At 40.1% G+C, this 19,633-nt stretch overlaps 1 protein-coding gene across 1 annotated transcript; it reads right to left on the reverse strand.

The window, feature by feature from the left end:
* Positions 1–356: 356 nt before the first annotated feature.
* LOC311207253 (DGAT1/2-independent enzyme synthesizing storage lipids-like) lies at positions 357–18,839 on the reverse strand. Its single transcript, XM_084283220.1, has 7 exons — positions 18,748–18,839; positions 14,369–14,696; positions 11,787–11,951; positions 6,480–6,673; positions 4,386–4,446; positions 2,498–2,637; positions 357–473 (listed from the first exon to the last, which is right to left on the reverse strand). The coding sequence occupies exons 2-7, from the start codon at positions 14,691–14,693 to the stop codon at positions 369–371; spliced, it is 990 nt and encodes a 329-aa protein (XP_084139346.1). The 5' UTR covers positions 14,694–14,696; positions 18,748–18,839; the 3' UTR covers positions 357–368.
* Between the last annotated feature and the right edge of the window lie 794 nt (positions 18,840–19,633).

Here is a 19,633-nt window from a genome sequence, read left to right on the forward strand (position 1 = left end):
CACTGCAGAGCTAGGGTCTAACATCCAGATTAAAGCAGCAACCATAGGTGATGGGAGAAAAAAAAAAAAAAAAAAAAAAAAAGAAGAGACTATAAAAAGAAAGACCTGAAGTGTCTTTTTTACATGAACACTTTCAACATAGGAATGCATTTGTCAAAAGTTAAATCATTTGTAATGGGGTAAAATGTAAAGTTCGGGCTCCTGAGCCCAATACTGGACAAGGGAAAAAGCAAAGGAAATTGTCATATCTTAAAATAGACAGCAGTATCATTAGGACAGTATTTAAAAAACTATGATTAGAAGAATGAATAAGTTGTATTTATGACTTTAAGAATATTGTAACTAAATAGTAGCTTACTCAGAAGACCTTAGTCTTCTTTCTGTCGCGTTTGAAATCGTTCCATTAAAGCCCTACATATACTTCCTGGTATTTTCTGATGTTTTTCTATTAGGGCCTGGAGTGCTGCTTTTGTCTGTAAGGAAAGAGAAAAGGGTTGGGTCAAATTAAGTCATCTTTATATTGTTCACACACGAACACCATTTCTAGGCTCCAAAATTTGAAATGATGAAAAAGAGAACTATTGCAAGTACAAAACACTATTTTTTCCATGATTAAGCCCACATGATTTGTCCATGGGATCACTACCAAGAAACAAACCAGCAAACTAGTATCTTTCATCTGTGTTAGCTGTGTTCACAAGCCCTATTAGTGATACGCAATAGTAAAATGGTGATGGAGTAAGCTAGCAGAGACCTAGATCTATAAAGCATGTCAGTACCTGTATACTGCACTGCAACTCAATCTTCTGCCTATGCACAGGTTTGCATCAGTAACACTTTGCATGCAAGAATTTTGCTTCTACTCAGGATCAGAAGCAGCCCTGGAAACACAGTTGTGTCCCATCTAAGTACATTTGGCTTTTACAAAATAATTATCCCTGCATCCAAGTCCCCCAGAGGAACTGGTCCAGCAAAGCATGCTTAGAAAACACCTCAAAAGCTGCATCTGACCACATTTTTCATCACTTGCACTCAAAAATTTAGCAAGCCCAGAAGTTAGTAACAGCCATTCTATTATATAATATCTGTATAGGGAACATTGAAAAAAAGCAATACACAAAAAGTATGGTGAAGACACATAGCAACTTTCCTGTTCTGTCTACAGAAGCACAGACTATTAAACTCTTAAGGCAAGAGACAGAACAGAGACCTACTGCTTTTGCAGACCATGGGTCAACAAGGGGAAGAGATATTCTTGGTACAAGCTCTCACTGTTCCTGTGAAGTAAGTGATCAATTGCTAAGTCCTGGGAGCAGGTCCCTGTCCACGTCCTAAGTGTCCTTACAGGAGAAAAGCTTCTATTAGGAAAAAATTAAGCTCACTTTTTCTTTTGCTATACATAATGGGAAAATGAATACCATACCATAGTCTGAAACATGAGATGAAGCACATTAAAATCACTCTAGGATTCTAGGGGATTCACGTTCCATGGGCTTTATCTAGCAGAATGCACCCTTAAGGCAGAAGGAAGTGAGGGCGTGTATAAATGTAAGATTCCAAAGCATGGCTGAAAGTCATTTAAACACACACAATTGCTTCTGCAAACCAATACTGCTGAGGCTCTGTTAGACTGAACCCCCAAAAGAAGCACTCAGTTTGCCATAAACAGGGCATAAGATAATGCAGATAAACATTTCAAAATGTCATTTTGTGGTGATCTAATGAGATGATAAGCAGGTGATGACAGAAAATCGACCTTACACCTGCATTGTCAAAAACAAAGATCTTTCAGATTAAGTTTTCAGAATGCTAAACAAGACCCCCTGTGAAGCTTTCAAAATGGCTGTTTTGGTGCCCTCAATCTGACTGCTTCACACATGTTTTATATCTGCACTGTGAAATCTATTCACGAGTTGAATGAATACTGACAAGTTTCTCTACAAACCACCTAAATCTGAAGAAGGCAAACATTCAAAGACTTAATTTGTGGGGTGAGAAGCTGGAGGAAATAGAAATGGAAATAGACTGTACAAAGTCATGAAAGGATTCGGCTTTAGTTGTTTCATTGCATGGAATTTCAACAGTTTGTGACCACAGATTCACTGTATTTTAAAGGCTTCATTGGTAATTTTCTAAGTGATCAAGATCCAGAACACTTTCCCTGGATGAAGCCCATGACTTTCTTTAGCAGCCCAGAGCAATCTTATCTGACTGAACTTCCTTAGGCCCTAAAGCAAGTTGTTTCTTGAAGCAAATAAAGAATACAGTATTGACTTTAAAAGGCCTAGAATACCTGCAAGGTGTAGCAATACATCAGCCATTAGGAGGAATATTTAGAGGTAAGCAAGTACAAAGTTTACCACAATTCCATCAGCTTCTACAACTAGTTCTACAACAGGAATCACTATCTTGACAAGAATATTCCAGTGTTTTCTATTAGATCAGTAAATACTTTAAATATATATATACATGTATATAATATGCAAATCTGTCTTACCTTAGCAGTCAGTTCCTCAGCAGTTATGTTTGGATCATATGGAATGGGTTCTCCAACAAATGTACGAAGCTTGACTGGAAACCCGCCGTACATAGGAACTACTGGCAATCTAATACGTTCATATAGTTTCCTAAGTATTTCTAATATTAAAAAAAAAAAAAAAAGGTAGGGGAGGAGAGAAGAGAGAGACTGAGATTACTCCACAATGTTTTTTTTTTTCCCCTCACCATGTTTTAAAACTGAAACTGGATTGTCAAGTAATCCAGCCAGTGACCCAGATTCTCAAATGTGTCATCTCAAGAGAATGTGTCATTCTACCTTTCATTTTCCAAAATTTGCATTAACACCGACATAAGACTTGCTTCCAAACTCACTTTAGAAATATCCACCCCCATCCCCCAAAGAATAGCTGCAAAGATGAAAGCAGAGAAAGGTCTTTAGCTGCTTCTGGAGTGTAAGGGAACACACACAAATAGGGGTTACCATTTTTACCATTTAGCTAATTTTACAGGTTAGTTTAAGAAACCGGTAATGGTAGAAGACTGTTCTGTTTAATCCCACTGAGGTCTAAAGGAACAGAAATAGTCTTAAATAGTCTACCTAAAAGCCAGTCATGCTGATATGCTGAATTGCTCTTTCAGACCACACACTGCTTTGCAGTGAAACAATACACAAAGAAGAAAACAACAAGAATTTCAATCAGCTGTAAGAGGACACTTCATGTTACTTCCTAAGCATCTGTCCCAAATGCAACTAGAATAAATTCCTTTCAAAATGAGTACTAATATTCTCTTCTTCAATTTTAGACAAGAAATTCCTTTAACTTAGTGTTGGCTTAAAAAAAAATCTTTAGTGACAGATGTGACTTCTTCTGTACACAACCTATAAGAACAAAGAATACTCAAATACTACTCAAGCAAGAGCAATGTGTTTGAACACGAGCAATGAAGAGAATTAAAATCCTCTAGCACCTCTGTTGTATTACACAGGTCACAATATTTTTCTGGTTTAAACTTCCAGTTTGGGAAGATTCTCTAGAACACACTAACAATTAATTGCTATTTATTTCTGTAGCATCTGAAGAATGTGTGAATCACTGTGCACATCTACATCAGATGCCTGGGCTTTCTCCATGCAATATATAGCTTTTAATTAGAGGGGAAAAGAAATGGAATTGTTTTGTCCTGCAGTCCTTTGATGAAGATGATGATGCCATATTTTAAAGAGAACATGCTGTTCAGTGGAGGCTGTTCAGGTCCTTTCTGCTAGCAGCAAGTTGAAGAACACAAAAAAAAAGGCACAGAAGAAGTTAAAAAGAGTAGATCAGCAGAGAGATGAGCACCTAATCATCCCAGAGGTGGACTCTCCAGACAAACACCCATCTGTTAATGTGCTGGAACTCCCAGAAATGAGGCAAGAGCAGGCAAAAGCAAGATTTTGTGAGAAACTACAGGTTTAACGCTGCACAGTATACTAAGTACAGATGAAATACATTACAAACCCTTTAAAGACAGATAGGGGTCTAAGCATAGAGTATTAAGAAAATGTTTAAAGACACTGTCAACTGTAAACCCTTGCTTCCTAACAGACAGCAGAAAACCTAGAGTTGGTCTAGCAGATACTAGCTATTTGCCTTTTTCTGGCTACATTTTCCTTTCTTCTACTTCTTTTTGAAGGCACATTATCATGTTGATAATAACTTCGGTGAGCCAATACCACATCTAATGCTGATATTAAATCTAAATAAGTCTCTGGATTCTGCTGGTGAGCAAGCCTCAAGAAACAAGGCTATGCCAGATCTCAGATTTATATGGGGCTTATTTCTAGAGAGATAAACTAAACACATATTGAAAAATAAACTACAAAAAGTATATATAAAATATCTTACTTATTTTTCCTAATGTCCTAATGCCTTCTCGAACATTTTGTGTAAACACAGGAATGATGGGCTAGGAGGGAAAAAAAATATTAAGAATTCAATGAAGAAAACACTATCTAAAAGACTTCTACCTCACTTAAACCCAATGTGCAAATTAATTTCAGAAGTGTTTGTCATACAAGGACATACAGAGAGCAAAACAAGGGTTCATTAAGTTCTTCTGCAACCTTCTCCCATGAAGTTTCAGCAAGTCCATTTTCTTAAAACAGTACAGGTTTTCAGAACCTGTGAAGCATTTAAGCCTCCTCTTGTCTAGAAGTATTTGCACATTTGTGAATTAAGTGGTTAAACCTCTTCCTTAATCTTTGGTTATGCTCAAAGAATTGACAGGACTGGGACCCTAAACTTGTCTGATTCAGCTCTACTGTGCTGATTGCATTGCTTCACACGTGTCATATTCGGTACAGGTCCGTGAGTCACTTCTGCTGATGAATATTTGTAATCGTGTTAATATTTCAAGCTTTTATTGCTGTTTTTGAACTTGCAAGCAGCTGTCAAGATTTACAAGGACTGTGTGGGGAAGGAGGTTCTACTACATGAAGATTTTTAACATCATTTTACAAACAAATTATCAGAAAGAGACCTCTAAGATTTTCACACATCCAGATTCTTTCAAACTTTTTTTTTTTAAAGCATGTAGATGAGTTAGTAAATTAAACTTTTCATACAGGTATTAAGTCATTTAAAAAGTTTATAAATAATCCAGTGCAACAACAGAGAATCAGTACAGTTGCCTATGCCAAATGGTAACACATTTTCTTATTCTAGAACCATCTTCCTTGGAACAGCTTGCTTTTGACACAGAAATAAGAAATTTCTGCATGTACCAAATTAGTTTATATGGCACTACCTATGGCAAGCAAACTGCTGGGAAGAAAACCTAAGGAAGCTGAAGGTCCCAGTACTGACATTCAGAACATTTTTCTTTCCATGTAGAATTATACTCATGATTAAGAATGCCTCCAACACTATTTATATTCTTCTGCATCTCTCAATTATTGGGCAGGAGGGTGGAATTGAAGCTGCAAGATCTTTGTGAGAAAGAAACTGAATATATGTTCAATAAAATAGATATAAGCAGTACAAGCTTAGTTAAACCCCATACATTGCCTTTTGTATTACAACATATTAGTAAAATCTAATCTGTTGGAAGTATCCTGTTTAAACTTATCTTCCTCCTGATAAAAGTGAAATATATTTAAAATTAGGTCTTAAGAGTATTGTAGTTTGGTATAAAATTCAGAGACTTAACTAGTCTCCCTTTGACAGTACCTACATATAAAACTCTTGGAGTGACAATTAGTTTTAAATCAGGAATACGCACACCTAAACACATATGAACACATCTTTCAAGTACAAATACAGAATGAGAGGGACTCTGAAAGAGTTATTAAAATAGATACAATTCAAATCTATCATACACTTATGTGCCTTGCACCGTTGGTCCCATATAAATAACCACCTGTCTACAAGGACCCGGGACAATGCTTAATATTTGACAGAACTGAAAAGAAATAGTACACACCAAGAAGCAGCAGCTCTTGCTGCTGCTATATGCCCTAGACATCCCTTACAAGCATATAAATACCAATGCAGTATGTAATGCCAGTGCTTCTAGTATGAGTACAACAGCACAGGCAGGTCTGCTGAGTCACAGTGAACTTCAATGATAGGAGAAAGAGAAATACTTTTGTTTTCCAATCATTCAGGTCAGAGGCTGATCCGTCACAGCCCTGACCAGGTAGGTGTAAAACAGCACAAGCTTACAAAGTAGAAACTATCCTGAATTTTATCTCTTATTCTATTAAACTCTGGATTTTCTGACCACACTATTCCCAGGTGACTCCAAAAATCTTCTATCAAAAGGGACAAAAGTCTTGAAATGTAGTTTAAAAAGCAAGTAGACTGTATTCATGACACTCAGCAATGGAACACCAAATACTTGATAATCAAAACAGCTTCCCCTGGAAGAAAGAACCAGTAAGTGAACATTTTTATTTTTTTTTTTAATATATACTTTTTTCTGCAATAAGTCATACTTACCACTTTTGCATCAATGGCAACCTGAGCAAAGCCCTTTCGATTACCCCAAATAATAACGTATGTTTCATCACTAAAAAGTGCTTCCCGAACTCCACCTGGAGAAATACCTAACAGATAGCCTTTCTTCAGAGCATTGACACATGCTTCTTTTGGTCCGTGCAAAATATCAAATGCTTCAACAATTAGTTTAAAACCTGCAAAGTAAGATGATATTAATTCAGAAAACATTAATTCATACCATCATTGAGCAGAAATCCCCAAGACAGAACATAATGGCTAAAAGTTGTCTACTAGCCTAAAACCCCTAAGATATTGCTAGAAGGACTGGTGCATTAAGTTCTGATTCTAAATTTCAGTCTAAAAAACTTGAAAGTTTATGTTTTCCATTCCAGTAAGGTCACATGCTATCTCACAATCCACAATCAGGACAAAAACAGAAATAAAAAAAAAAGGCAAGCACTCTGGCATATCTCATGTATCCCTTCAGAGGAGTTAAGTCTGCTCTGAGGCACTGTCTCCTTGCCCATGCTCTACTTTTTAAATGAAGTCCAATAGGAGAAAATTCCAGCAAATTGTTGTTTTGTTAACACACAGTAGTCCATGCACAAGGAGATGAGAAACAGAACTTAGCATTCCCTGTGTTCCTGATCACTGCAGGGACTGAATCCTCAGGTCAGTTTGAGTACCCAAGTGGCTTTTCATCAGAAAATAACAGCAGCTCACCACAGAAGCAATCTGGGCTCACCAGATTCATATACGCATCTTAGGTGAAGATTTTTCATTTACTAAAGTCTAAAACTATGAAGTTACATAAACTCCTCATACCTTAAATGTGTAATGCCATACTTACTCTGTTCTTCAATGAACAGTAGAACATCAGAAATTGCTTACAATCATTAAATGGACACACACGTGCTCAATTTAGACAACTAATCTAATGTACAAGAACGTAACTAGCAGGAAGCCAGTCATGTTCACTTACATCAATAATTTTTCAGTTTATGTAGCATTTGTGAGTACTACATACTGAAACAGGAGCTTCAGATCACTGACCAGCATGGGAGAGATTATTTCTCTTTCTTGAGGTTTCCCACTGAGCCAAACTTAACCCGATCAGCCACAAACAAGGGCACAGAACTGATCTAGTCAAGCCTAACCCTCAATAACAGATCACCTTTTTTTACTCTGCAAATGAAAATTTGTTAACGTGAACAGACACACAGGAGAAGGTACAGTTAAGAAGATAAAGCTCTGTCCTTTTGTACACACTGCATAAACTAAGGACTCTGGAAGGAGATCGTGAGGCAGCATATCATCAGTTTATTCTTAGCTAAACTCCAATGAATCTTTGTAGGTGACATGAGTATAATTACTCCTGAGTTATACCTACACACAGTCTGAATCTATCCATGAGCACAACACCAGAACACAAGCTCTGCTGTAGCTGTCTCACAGCTTGTTTTGTCTGCTTTGTACCACATGAAACACTAGCAGGCTTCATCTAGTATCATTTGCACAGGTGATTCCTGAATTAGTTTTTCATATTTAATTTTTCTCAGGTGTTTTGATTCTAGAATTTTAAATAGCTTATTTTTTATTTTTACAAGGTTTTACGTTCCCAAACCCATTAAAGCTCTTTGGAATGCACCTGGGGATGGGAAGCTGCTCATCTCGCAGCTCTTTTCTGTCCATGAAATCAGGAGAGATACAAAACAAGCACAGCAAAGGTAGAATCACGCACGAAGATGGACTGCAAGGAAACAGAAGGTGTGAAAACAGCTTTCCTTTCCACAGCAGACATGCAGGAGGAGCGGGGATGATAGAATAACACCATATGAGTCTGTCCATTTCATAGATTGGAAAGAAAAAAAAAAAACAGGAACAGAATATAGGCTGTATTTTGTAATAGGGAACAGTGGTGAGGTTTCAGGTCTCCACAAAGTTCCTCAGCCGTATTTTCCCCCCTTGGCTTTTACTGTAAACCTTATATTCTGAGCTGTATTTCACAGACTAGTTAGCAAATCATACTTTACTATTAATACCTCTAGTCCAACAGCAGAAAGGAAGAATCTGGCAAGTTAGAGCAGCAGGAAGACAGGAATTAATCCAGTGGTCCGGATGAGACAGCCAGGGTACTCTATACCCAAGGTAAGGGTCATCATAAGAAACACTGGGGTAGTACCTGGCTATAGCATGACAACCACCAGAAATCTACTTTTTCCCCCAGTTTAAACAATAAAAAATATCCTAAACACAAAGCCAGAACATCAAGGTATTCTAATTTTTCCAAACACCAAGAAATCCAAAGTTGATTTTATTCAACTGTTCAACCTGGCCTTTGCCCTAGCACACTCTTCTATTCCCCACTACTCAGTAGAAGATTTCATTTTAATTCAACCTTTGAGAAATCAACATAATCCTGGGTATTACACAGATGAGAATTTAAAGGACCAGGGAGTACCAGAATGTTCCTCCCCTCCCACCTCCACCCTGTGACCAACTTCCAGTATTAAAAAAAAAAAGAAAAGGAAAAAAAGTTAGCCCAAGGACTGCATTCCATGTCTTTCTGCCCCAAAAACACAGGCAAGAGAAGCATACATAGTACTGATTTAGTATAAATTGAGGCAAGCAAATAATTTCCTTTTGCATCTACATGAAAGAGAGATGCATTAGGCAATGCTCAACAGGTATTTCCAGGTATCTCGAGGAGTTTTTCTATTAGTTTAAATTCCCTTCCACAGGTTGCCAAGCTGTATCTGTCAAGACTTAAGCAGGGAGGAGGAGCTTGTTTGACCCCTTGTAGGCTCATGAATCCTTCAGGGGGCACAGCAATACTCTATAAATCCAATCCAGTTAATCACAGTTAATTCAGTACAGAAGCACCTAGTGCAGAGGAAGCAATAAGACTGCATGTTGTCAGCTGCATCCTGGCATGGGTCCAACATTCAGATTCATGGGACAAGCCATTCCTCACAGCTATTCATAATAGACTCACAAATCATAAAAACAGAAGGATCAGTAAATCGTCTGATTCCAGTGTGTCTAAAAGCCTTTCTTCCATTTCTCCTAAACTGAGTCTGGTAACTTTGGGTTAATTAAAACATCTTCTGGAAAGGCGTCCAAGTTAATCTGAAGCCTTAATCGAGATCAGGCAGCCTTAGTATTAGGATAAAAGGATGGCCATCTTTCTGATTTGATTCACAAGAGAAGCTCCATCTGCCTGGGCTGCCACTCATAGATTATTTTACAGGCTTTGAGACACAATCCAGAACAACAATCTGGGCTCCTTGGATTTCTCTTCCCTGAACAGCCTTATATCATTCACATAATCAGAGAGTTATCTAGTTTGGAAGGGCCATCTAGTGCAACCTCCCACCCAAAGTGGTCCAGCTGGGCCAGGCTACTCAGGGCCTCAGCCAGCTGAGTTTTGAGAATCTCCAGGGATGGAGTTCGCCCAGAGTAGCTGGGGAATCTGTTCAGGTGTGTGATCATCTTTATCATAAAACACATTTCCACATGTCTAACTGGAATTTTCTGTGTTGCAGCTTGTCTGTCACCTATCATCCTACTGCTGTACACCTTTGAGAAGAATTTGTCTCCAGCTCCTCTGCACCCCTCCGTTAAGTAATCAAAGACAGCAATATCTCCACCCACCTTTATCTGTTACAGACCAAATAAATCCAGTTCTCTCAGCCTCTCCTCATGGTATACTCCAGCGTCCAGTCATCCACTGAATATGGCTCTAATATGCCAATGTCTCTCATTCTACAGAGTCCAAAACTGGACACAGTACTGCTAGATGTGCTCTCACAAGTGCCAAACCAAGAGAAGTAATTTCTTCCCTCAACTACACACATGCTAAGAAAGGCCACCATGCACTCCATCTTCTTTCCTGCCCATGGCAGGCAGGTTGGAATGAGATGATCTTTAAGGTCCCTTCCAATCCAAACTGTTCTATGGTTCTTTGCTGCAAGGGCACACTGCTGGTTCATGTTCACCTTGCTGTCCACTAGAACACTGAAATCCTTCCTGACAAAGCCAATTTCTACTCAGGGTCTCACCTGTACTGTTACATGGGATTATTTCATCCCAAATTCATAACTTCACATTCACTTTTGTTGAACTTTGTGATGTTTCTGCCAGTCTTTCTGTGAAGTTACTCTGAATACCAGCTCTATCCGTTGGAGCGACAACTGCTCCTCCAGCTTGGTATTGCCAGTGACCTTCCTGAGAATAAACTACAACTAACATTTAATTAACAAGTGTGCATAATTATTAAGATTTGACTCCACATCATACCCAATAAACTACAAAATAGATTGCGTTAGTCAGATGTATACAAAAAGTTGGATAATTAACCCAAATCCTAGTCTACTGGCAAAAGCAGTTGTAGAGACAAAGACCTAACATTACCCACATGAAAAGGTTTTGTGTTTAGGGATTAAGGCTGAAATGATTTCATGGCAAAATTAGTTCTCTGATATGAACTGTTTTCAGTAAAAGTATTGCTGATAAATATTAGTACATTACGTTAACACTCCTATAAATTCACAAGTCAAATTATGAGGTTTTTAGTTGAATTTGGGAAGAGAACTGGATACTAATGTATTTTGGAAATTCAACTGCCCTTTCCCACCCCTCCAGAAGAAAAAAACTAAATCCCCACATAACTAACTTATTTCAGCATGGTTTTTCCCTAGGCTGTCCAGCCAGAAGTTTGCCCTAAACATATTTTTCATTTCCTACGTGTTTCACACAAACTTGGACACCTCCATGGCTTTCCTCTGGACCAGATTCTACTTAAAGTCTTCTTGGAGATACCAGTCTCTACTGCCCACCATACTCAATTGAGTGGGATACACAAAGGCATCCTCTATTCTCCCATACTAACATCACCAATTTTAAGGGCGCTGCTTCCAGTATATTTCTTAATCAGGTTATACACCACTCGTTCTGCCTATATTAATAAAAAGGAAACACCTCATTGAAGTATTGGCTGCCAATTAATACAAAGACAAAAGTTTCTCCCATGACCTCTTCTTTTTTGTTTGTTTCTAAACACTTTAGAGTTGTGAGAGGAGTTGCCCAGCCAGGAGTACAACCCATCCCTGCACAGGCCAGTTGCATAAACTCATTCTTGAGTATGCTCTTTACAGGGAACATCTGTTCTCCAACAGACATCAACTAAATTTGTCTGAGAGTTTGTTCTGAAAGCTGGATTCTTGCACTTCAACTTTCATTATTTACATTATTTAAAAAAGTGTCTACAGAGTTTTCAAATTGATCCTTCATAATGAAGCATGTTACCTGGTATTCTGGAGACAAAATGATCAGCTACTACGTAGCAGAATCTCTTCTTTTCTAAAAGAAGTCTAGATATGAAATAGATAATGTCAGCAGGACAAGCTCCATGATAAAACACAAAAAGTGCAGGTCCTTCTGGAATTTTTTCATCACCATGAATCTCGTAACCTGTTAGGAATCAAAGACATAAGGGATGTCAAAATAAGATACAATTCTATCCCAAAGAAACTAACTTGCATCAAGCTGGCAAGCTGAAACCAGTATCTATAGAGAAGTGTTAGAGCAAAGCGACAGCTAAAATGTCAAGAGGTGATTTGCAGCATTGACTAAGTTGCTTTCACAGCAAATACAAGCTTCATTTAAATCAGAAGATCTACATTTAAAGAAAGACAGAACAACACCAAAAACAACAGCTTGGATCTCTTCAAGTATAATTTTAATTTTAATTTAACTGTATAATTTTACCTTATTTTTTTTTCATTTCGCTGCCTTCAAGGCTGTAGCCCTCTTAATCAATCATTCAAGATAAATCAAAATACAGATTGGATAGAAGTGTTGAAACACTACTATTTCAAGTTATTAGCTACCTTTCAAAGTCAAGTTCATTGCCATGAGTAACTGTTTAAGAAGATTTGACATGACAACATCCATTTATGTAGCTCTTTTTATTCCAGCATGTGAAGCTCTTTTTTGTTACTTTTCTCAGAGTTATGCTTGCTCTATTTTTTCCATCACTAAGCACCAAAAGCTGTCTGAGGCTTTACGTGCTCAATTGCAACATACATGAATTGAAACATACAAGTACAAGTTTCTTATTGGACGTGTATTTCTCATTTAGTTAGCAGTGAGGAAAACATTCAGTTAGCACAAAATAACAAAATAGACCAGTTTAAAACACATTCAGTTAATACTGAGCAGGTTTGTTAGTGTTGTTTTTGTTTTCTTTTTAACTGCCACTTCTGAAGTTATTGGAACAATCTCCCCACACCCCTCTTTTTTAAACTTCTGTCTGTACTTTTGGCTCTTCTCACTGTTTTACTTTCTACACCCGTGTATCTGCAACCTATAGCAAACACACCCACCTATCACCCGTGCCATCACAAGTGACCACTAACTGAGCTCCCTGTCAGCTGTGCACAACCAGAACGACACCTGTGTCTAACATTTGCACAGGTTAGAGGTATCACACACCATTTTAGGGTTCTGTTATTTATTTTTGTTGTTGCTGTTGTTTTTTTTCCCCATTGCTGTGAGATTTCAGGAGGAAAAGTTCTTCCTGTGAATTATCAATTAACCAAGTGAGGAAAACAAATATCACAAAACATTTCAGAGAACGTGGAAGCAGCTGCCAGGGCAGAAAAAAAGTCACATCAGTAGATGATGGACTGGATAAGAATATTTTCTGTGCAAATAAAAAGTTGGGCTTCTTATAAAAAAGAAAAAGTTACCACAGATGAAAAGAGCCAAGGCCTTAAAAAATCATTTTCTTATGAAAAAAGTAAATAGCTTTCATTATGAAGTGAGCATTTTAAGCCCTTTGATTTCGCTGTTGATTTTGATCTAGTGTACTTTCACAGATTTGAAAGTTACATCTTAGTCTTACAAAGCCCATCTGATACAGCCGCTGCACCATCTGGCTATCAATGCCTTGAAAACCCTCTTCCCTTTGACTGGAGAACAAATAGAGATGATTTTCAAGAAGGATTTGTTCTTTATGTAAATTGCTCTTAAACATCTTTCTCCTTTAGCTGTATTTAGAGTGAATGGTTCTGAAAGAGGCTTATGATTTCCTTAGAAAGAAAAGCCAAATCATTTATTAAGTCTGTCTTTATAAGAGATATAATAGTAGAGGGACAAGGAACAGAGCCCTTAGTTTTGACATTCTTCTACTAGAGAAAGTAGTTGTCAAAAATACATAGAGAGAAAGAAAATATAAAGTGGGGTTCTGTAACACTTTGGGGCTCTGAAGTCAAATTAAAGTAGCAACTAGTGAATGAACAAATGTTGAGGGTTCCTTTTAGCCACTGTTTGGCATTGTGTTGGTTACTTGTAATTAAATTGTGCAAATATGTGCAGAAATATTAGCTATTAGGTTATAACTGTCATTTAGCTTCCAGTGTTCATGTATTCACTCTGCAAGAACAGAAAGAAGGTTTTTGGTTTTTTACTGCCTGCTAAAAAGTTCATGGGACATGGCAAATTAATTTGATTTTTAACATAGCTATCATTTCAGGTCCTCCTGGAATGAAGAAAATCCAGTAGTTATTAAAAAGTAAAAAAGAAAAACAATTAAACAATTTTAAAAATAGCATATATCCAGCTAGATGAAAGATCTCAAGGTAGCAGCTAAGGAATAAAAGTGCAAGACTGAAAATATTACATCCAAAAGTCTCAATTGTTTTTTCTCCCAACTCTACAATGGTTGAAGCACAAATGGCAGTTGTTAAGCTAGGGGAAAAAAAGTGGCCTGAATTTCAAATTTCATCAAACAGCAACAACAATCAGATGTACATTGATAATCCCCAAAGGTAAAGCCAGGAATAAGAGCTTCAGCACTTTCTAATGAAAAGTCAGATCTTGCTTACCATGCCATATTCTTGCGTGTCCATCCCATAAGGTAGTCAATGTTTTTCTTGCACCATCCCAAACGTTACCTGATTTTTCTCCACTTAATTTCCTTTTATGAATATAAAGAATGATAACAGCACTGTAGATAAAGACGAGGAAGAAAATTCCTGGAAATATAAAAGCTATTGCAAGTGGAAGAAGCAACCATAAAAGGTAGACTGTATAACCCAGATAATCTTCAAGATGCTCCACACCAGTCCATTCTCCCAGTAAGTGAGCCACACAGGTTAAGTAGGACAGCGATATTGGTCCTGCAGCACAGGATTCATTTCCACCTATCATCCTCTGTTTAATTAAAAAAAAAAAAAAAAAATGCAGATGAATAAAGCCTTAAAAAAGACTGCAATAAACCTGTGTATACTGCATAATCATACAAAATACTGATGCATTTTATTTGTACACCATGTGCTACACAAGCCAGTAGGCCACGTTAGAAACAGAATGGTTCACACAGCAAAACCATTACTTGATTCTTTTCGGTCATTTTTGTGTAGCAGATATGCTGACAGCTCCAATTTCAGAAAGACAGAATGGTTGTTGCACCTCAAGCTATTTTCTCTCATTAAAAACTGCACATCTTATAGAGATCCAGGACATCTATTTTATTTCCAGTTCCCAGAAAGCTGCATTCATTAGTTGATTAGTATTTTTTATTATCCTACATCATATGCAGTACACTCAAAACTTTGTCCCAAGCATTTACTCCAGCAGGAAATAGTACAATCTCAAATTCAGTGCTACAAAAACCCTACCAAACGCTTCCACTAACCATGAACATACAATGACTTGGTAAGAAGATGGCCTCAAATAAGCAAGTCTTGCTCGTGTAGAGACTTTGAATTGCATCTAGAAACTTACAGATCGTGAAATGCAAGTCCCAGAATACAACACAGAGCGGTTCCACAAAGAGAAAAAGGTCACATAAAGTCCTCAAAGAGCTTCAATCGCTCAGCATTTACTGTGTCTAGGCATAAGAACTGTCTTCCATGCCAGTTCCTAAGAAGTTTCAGTGTTACTTCTCTCTGGACTGATTTCATACTTTCTATCGTTCTGGAGCAACATTTTTTTTTCTCTGTTATGTAGGGTTTAGGGGAAAATTTGCTATTCACTTCATCTTACAAACCTGAGACAACCTGTATGCCGAGGTGTTTTAGCTGGAGTTCTAGAACAAGATAAATACCTTGGGAAAAAAAAAAAATCCTTGTGTAGAAAAGTTTTGGTCAAGACTTAGAGTAACTGTTAATCAAGTCAAGGGGAAAAAAAAAAAACATTTTGCAATTACAGTGCAGACTTAGTGGGAAATGGATGGATTTTAATTAAAAGCAATAATTTCTGAAATAATTTGAGGTTTTTTATTATTAAAATGTGACTTACAACATATTACTGCAGAGTTGCTACGCAGAGAGATATGTATCCATCACTCCTTTACTCTCGCTCTGTTTCACAAGCAACAAGAGACTGAAATTCAGAAGATAATTTTGCTAATGCTATCAGAATCCCAATGGCAGCAAATACTAAGAAGCAGATCAGTTTCACTCCCCGCTTGCTATGAGACACTGAAGCATGCACCAGAACAGAACTCAGCTCACTTATTTCCCAGTCTCAACTGTTCCTCCCCCATTTCGATATAGCAAGGATGTTCACTTCTGTTTTGAAACTGGCCTATCCCCACACTGCTCCAGGTAACTCCTACTCAAGAGGAGATAGAGGATCTCCTGACAAGAGCTTTGCTCCCACGATCCATGCCTGTTCCACCAAGCCAGGCTTACAAAATTCTGCTCTTCAGCATGTTCTCGAGGACAATGAGAAGAGCAGCTGATAATCTTCAGAAATGCATAAGCACATGGCATAAGTTAAAGGAACTTCACCGATTTCATGTGTGTGCATTTAAGGGGTGGCAGGGAGGATCAATTTGAACAAGAGGATTGGAAAGAGAGCAAGGGAAAGTTCTTTCTCATTCCAGTTGAGAGACTAACTCCGGAACCTGTGAGGCAGCAAACAACCACGGGAAGTCCAAAGAACACAACTTCCAAGACCAAGTAGGATTTAGGAGTAGGATTCAACATTATATTTACCAGATTGTCATGCCTGGATTTCTCCACTGGTTCCACCTACTAAGCAGAGAACAGGACGTAGGCATGAGTTATGGCACAAGAGCTTTTTAAAACTCAGAGGTGGGTACAGAACTTCAAAGATTACTGAAAGTTATGCTTTCCCTCCTACTACATTTTTAATTGTTTACGACTTTCTCCAAACACAAAATCCTCATCACGTAAACTTTAAGTCCTGTCCACACATGCCAGTCTTGCAAAATGTTACTTGTCCTTCTGCATGAAATGTGATTGCATTTGAGGTATTGCATCTCACTGCAATTTTATGGGTTTGCTTATGTATCTGTGCAATAACCTGTAACATAAATAAAAATTCTTTGCTGCCAACCACAGACGTAATAGCTGAAGTACTGCCTTCCCTTAGGGACCATCAATTCTACTCTGAATAATGCTGTTTCCTACTCTTGAAGGGAATCATGGAATATTTTAGAGGGGAAAGAATCACTGGACAGCACTAATACAACCTCTTGCACAAAGCAGAGCCAAGGAGTTAGATTGGGGTGCTCAAGGCACTGTCCAGTCCCACTTGTAATATCTTTATATATGGAGATCCCACTGCTTCTTTCAGACCCTAATCAAGTGCTGGACCACCCTCATGGTGAAAATGCTTTCCCTTGATCTAGTTAGAATTTCCCTTACTACAATTTGTTCCTGTTGCTTCCTGTCCCTTGGCTGAGAACCCTAATCCCACTTTCCCTGCAACCACTCACTAAGAAGAGCAGTGAGATCCCCATTAATCCTCCTCATCTTTAAGAAAAACACACACAGCTCCCTCCACCTCCCCATGTCTGCAACATGCTCCAGTCACCTAACAGTGTTGGTGGCCCATCTTGGAGTATCCTCCAGGCTGTCCGCACCTTTCTTGTATCGTGAGGCTCGAAACACGTGGTTTCATGAGTGATGAAGAGGGAAATAAAGGGAAATACACACTTCCCTCATCTAATGGCTATGGCCTTGCCCACGCAGCCCAGCATGCAGACAGCCATCCTGCCCCATGTTCAACTTACCATCCACCAGATAAAGGTCTCCTCCAGCCTGTAGATTTGTTCTCCCTTTAAGAAATCCAGCACATGCCCTGATGGCCCACAGGAACACACTGTTTCCAAGCCTAAATATGATTTACATTACAGCTGCACCTAACGCCCTACCAAAGGTAAGGGCAGCAGAGAAGACAGACTCTCCATCATCAAAAGAGCACACACATGCCCTGAATTGAATACAGGCCCAGCACAGCTCATGTGCACTACTAATAGACAGATGTTTTGAGCTGTCCCACTTTAGAGCTGTTTAACTGATGACTGCCCAGCACCCTTAAGACTACAAAATTAAGTATCCTGCCTTCTCAAAACACCAGTGACACCACTCTGATCGGGACCTCCTTCAAGCAAAGGACAAGAAACTGTGCTGGCCTCCCTGTCAGAGGTGTCTGGGCATTTGTCACCACCCAAACCTAAAAATTGCAGCAGGGCTGCCCTACTCCCAACCTCATAGCAGAATCCCTCTGTAGTATGAACGTACCCTTAGAAGACTTATTTTAGCTGGTATCTCTAACACGTTTCCTGCCACGCAGCTTGAGCCACATGCTTTTAACTTCAATACCAACTTCCTAATGGCGTGACTGATACAGACTTTCACTGGATGATAGCAGCACAACTTCTCATTCGGCTAACAACATTACACGTGGACTTACACTTTTTTTTTTCCTTGATGGAGACTAGAAACAAGGCTAACACACGATTCCTTTCATTAATTTCTAGTACGTGGCCCAGACGAGTCTTTAATTAAACTACAGGTGTGCTCTTGCCACTGGGCTACCTGAGCCATGGGCTCACGGTGCTGCGAGAAGCAGAGCACCAGCACGCTGCAATTCCAGCACACAGCTGAAAAGTCCAAGTGGAGCCTCCACAAAGCATCCCAGTGCCCCAAAACTGGGAAATTTCTGCAAAACGACAGCCACAACACACCCCGGCCAGCAGAAACACGCCGCCTCCTGCTGCGCCGGGCAGCCAGAGGAGGCATTTAGAGCAAAATTAGCAAAGCTACCAGCACAGCAAACGAGCACAAGAGGGCTTCGGAGCCCGGGAACGCCGCTAAGAGCCCCCCGAGGGGCAGGACCCTGCAGCTGGGAGGCTGCCCCGGTGCTGTGGGGCAGCGAGCAGCGCCCCATTACGAAGCCCAGCTCCCCCATTACAAACCCCAAACCCGCGGTGCCGGTCCCCGCTCACCTTCCCCTGGCGGCCGGGGCTCCGGCTGCAGCCCCGCGCCCCTCCCGGGTCCTGCTTTTATTCCTTCGCCCACCGCCCCCGCGGAGGCCGGGTGCCCGCGGGGCGGCAGGGCTCGGGCGGCTCCCCGCGGGGCGGGAGGGAGCGGGGGCGGCGGCGTGAGGGCAGGAGGAGGAGGAGGAGGAGATGAAAGAGGAGGAGGGGAAGGGATAGAAGGAGCCGCTCGGAACCCGGCGCCGCCGGGGCCGCGGGAGCCGCCCGGACCGCTGCCGGCCCCGCACCGCGCCGCGCCGCCCGCCGCTTCCGTGGAGGAGGCGGCCGCCAGGGGGAGCCGCCGCCATTGGTGGCGCCGCCCGCCCGGCTCCTTACATTGCCGGACCGGGGCTTGTGTGTGTGAGGGCTCGTGGGGAAGATCTTTTGTAGAGCCAGAGAATCATTACGGTTGGAAAAGCCCTCCAAGATCACCCGGTCCAGCCACCCCCTACCACCAGTGCCACCCACAAACCATGTTCCCAAGCACCACGTCCAGCCCTTCCCTGAACACCCCCAAGGACAGTGACACCACCACCTCCCTGGGCAACCCGTCGCAATGCCTGACTGCTCTTTCTGAGCAGAAATGCCTCCTTATTTCCAACCTGACCCTCCCTCGGCACAACTTGAGGCCATTCCCTCTAGTCCTATCACTAGTTATCTATGAGGAGAGGCCGACCCCCAGCTCCCCACACCTTCCTTTCAGGTCTAAGGTCTCCCCTGAGCATCCTCTTCTCCAGACTAAACACCCCCAGTTCCCTCAGCCGCTCCTCATAGGCCTCTCATAAGACTTGTGTTCATATTCTTCTGCAGAAGACTTGTGTCATCGTCCTTTGCTTCATGTTAGTTGGCCTGGAAC

This window comes from Netta rufina (genome assembly GCF_964035555.1).
Source record: "Netta rufina genome assembly, chromosome: 2".
In the NCBI taxonomy this organism is placed as follows: domain Eukaryota; kingdom Metazoa; phylum Chordata; class Aves; order Anseriformes; family Anatidae; genus Netta; species Netta rufina.

Bases quoted from the DNA above. Each gene is read 5' to 3' on its own strand.
- LOC311207253 (XM_084283220.1), bottom strand. From the start codon at position 14,693: ATGATAGGTGGAAATGAATCCTGTGCTGCAGGACCAATATCGCTGTCC. The intron at 4,447-6,479 runs GTAAGTATGACT...TTTCCCTCCTAG, and splicing joins TTGCCATTGATGCAAAAGTG to CCCATCATTCCTGTGTTTAC. The intron at 474-2,497 runs GTAAGACAGATT...CTTTCCTTACAG, and splicing joins CTGAGGAACTGACTGCTAAG to ACAAAAGCAGCACTCCAGGC.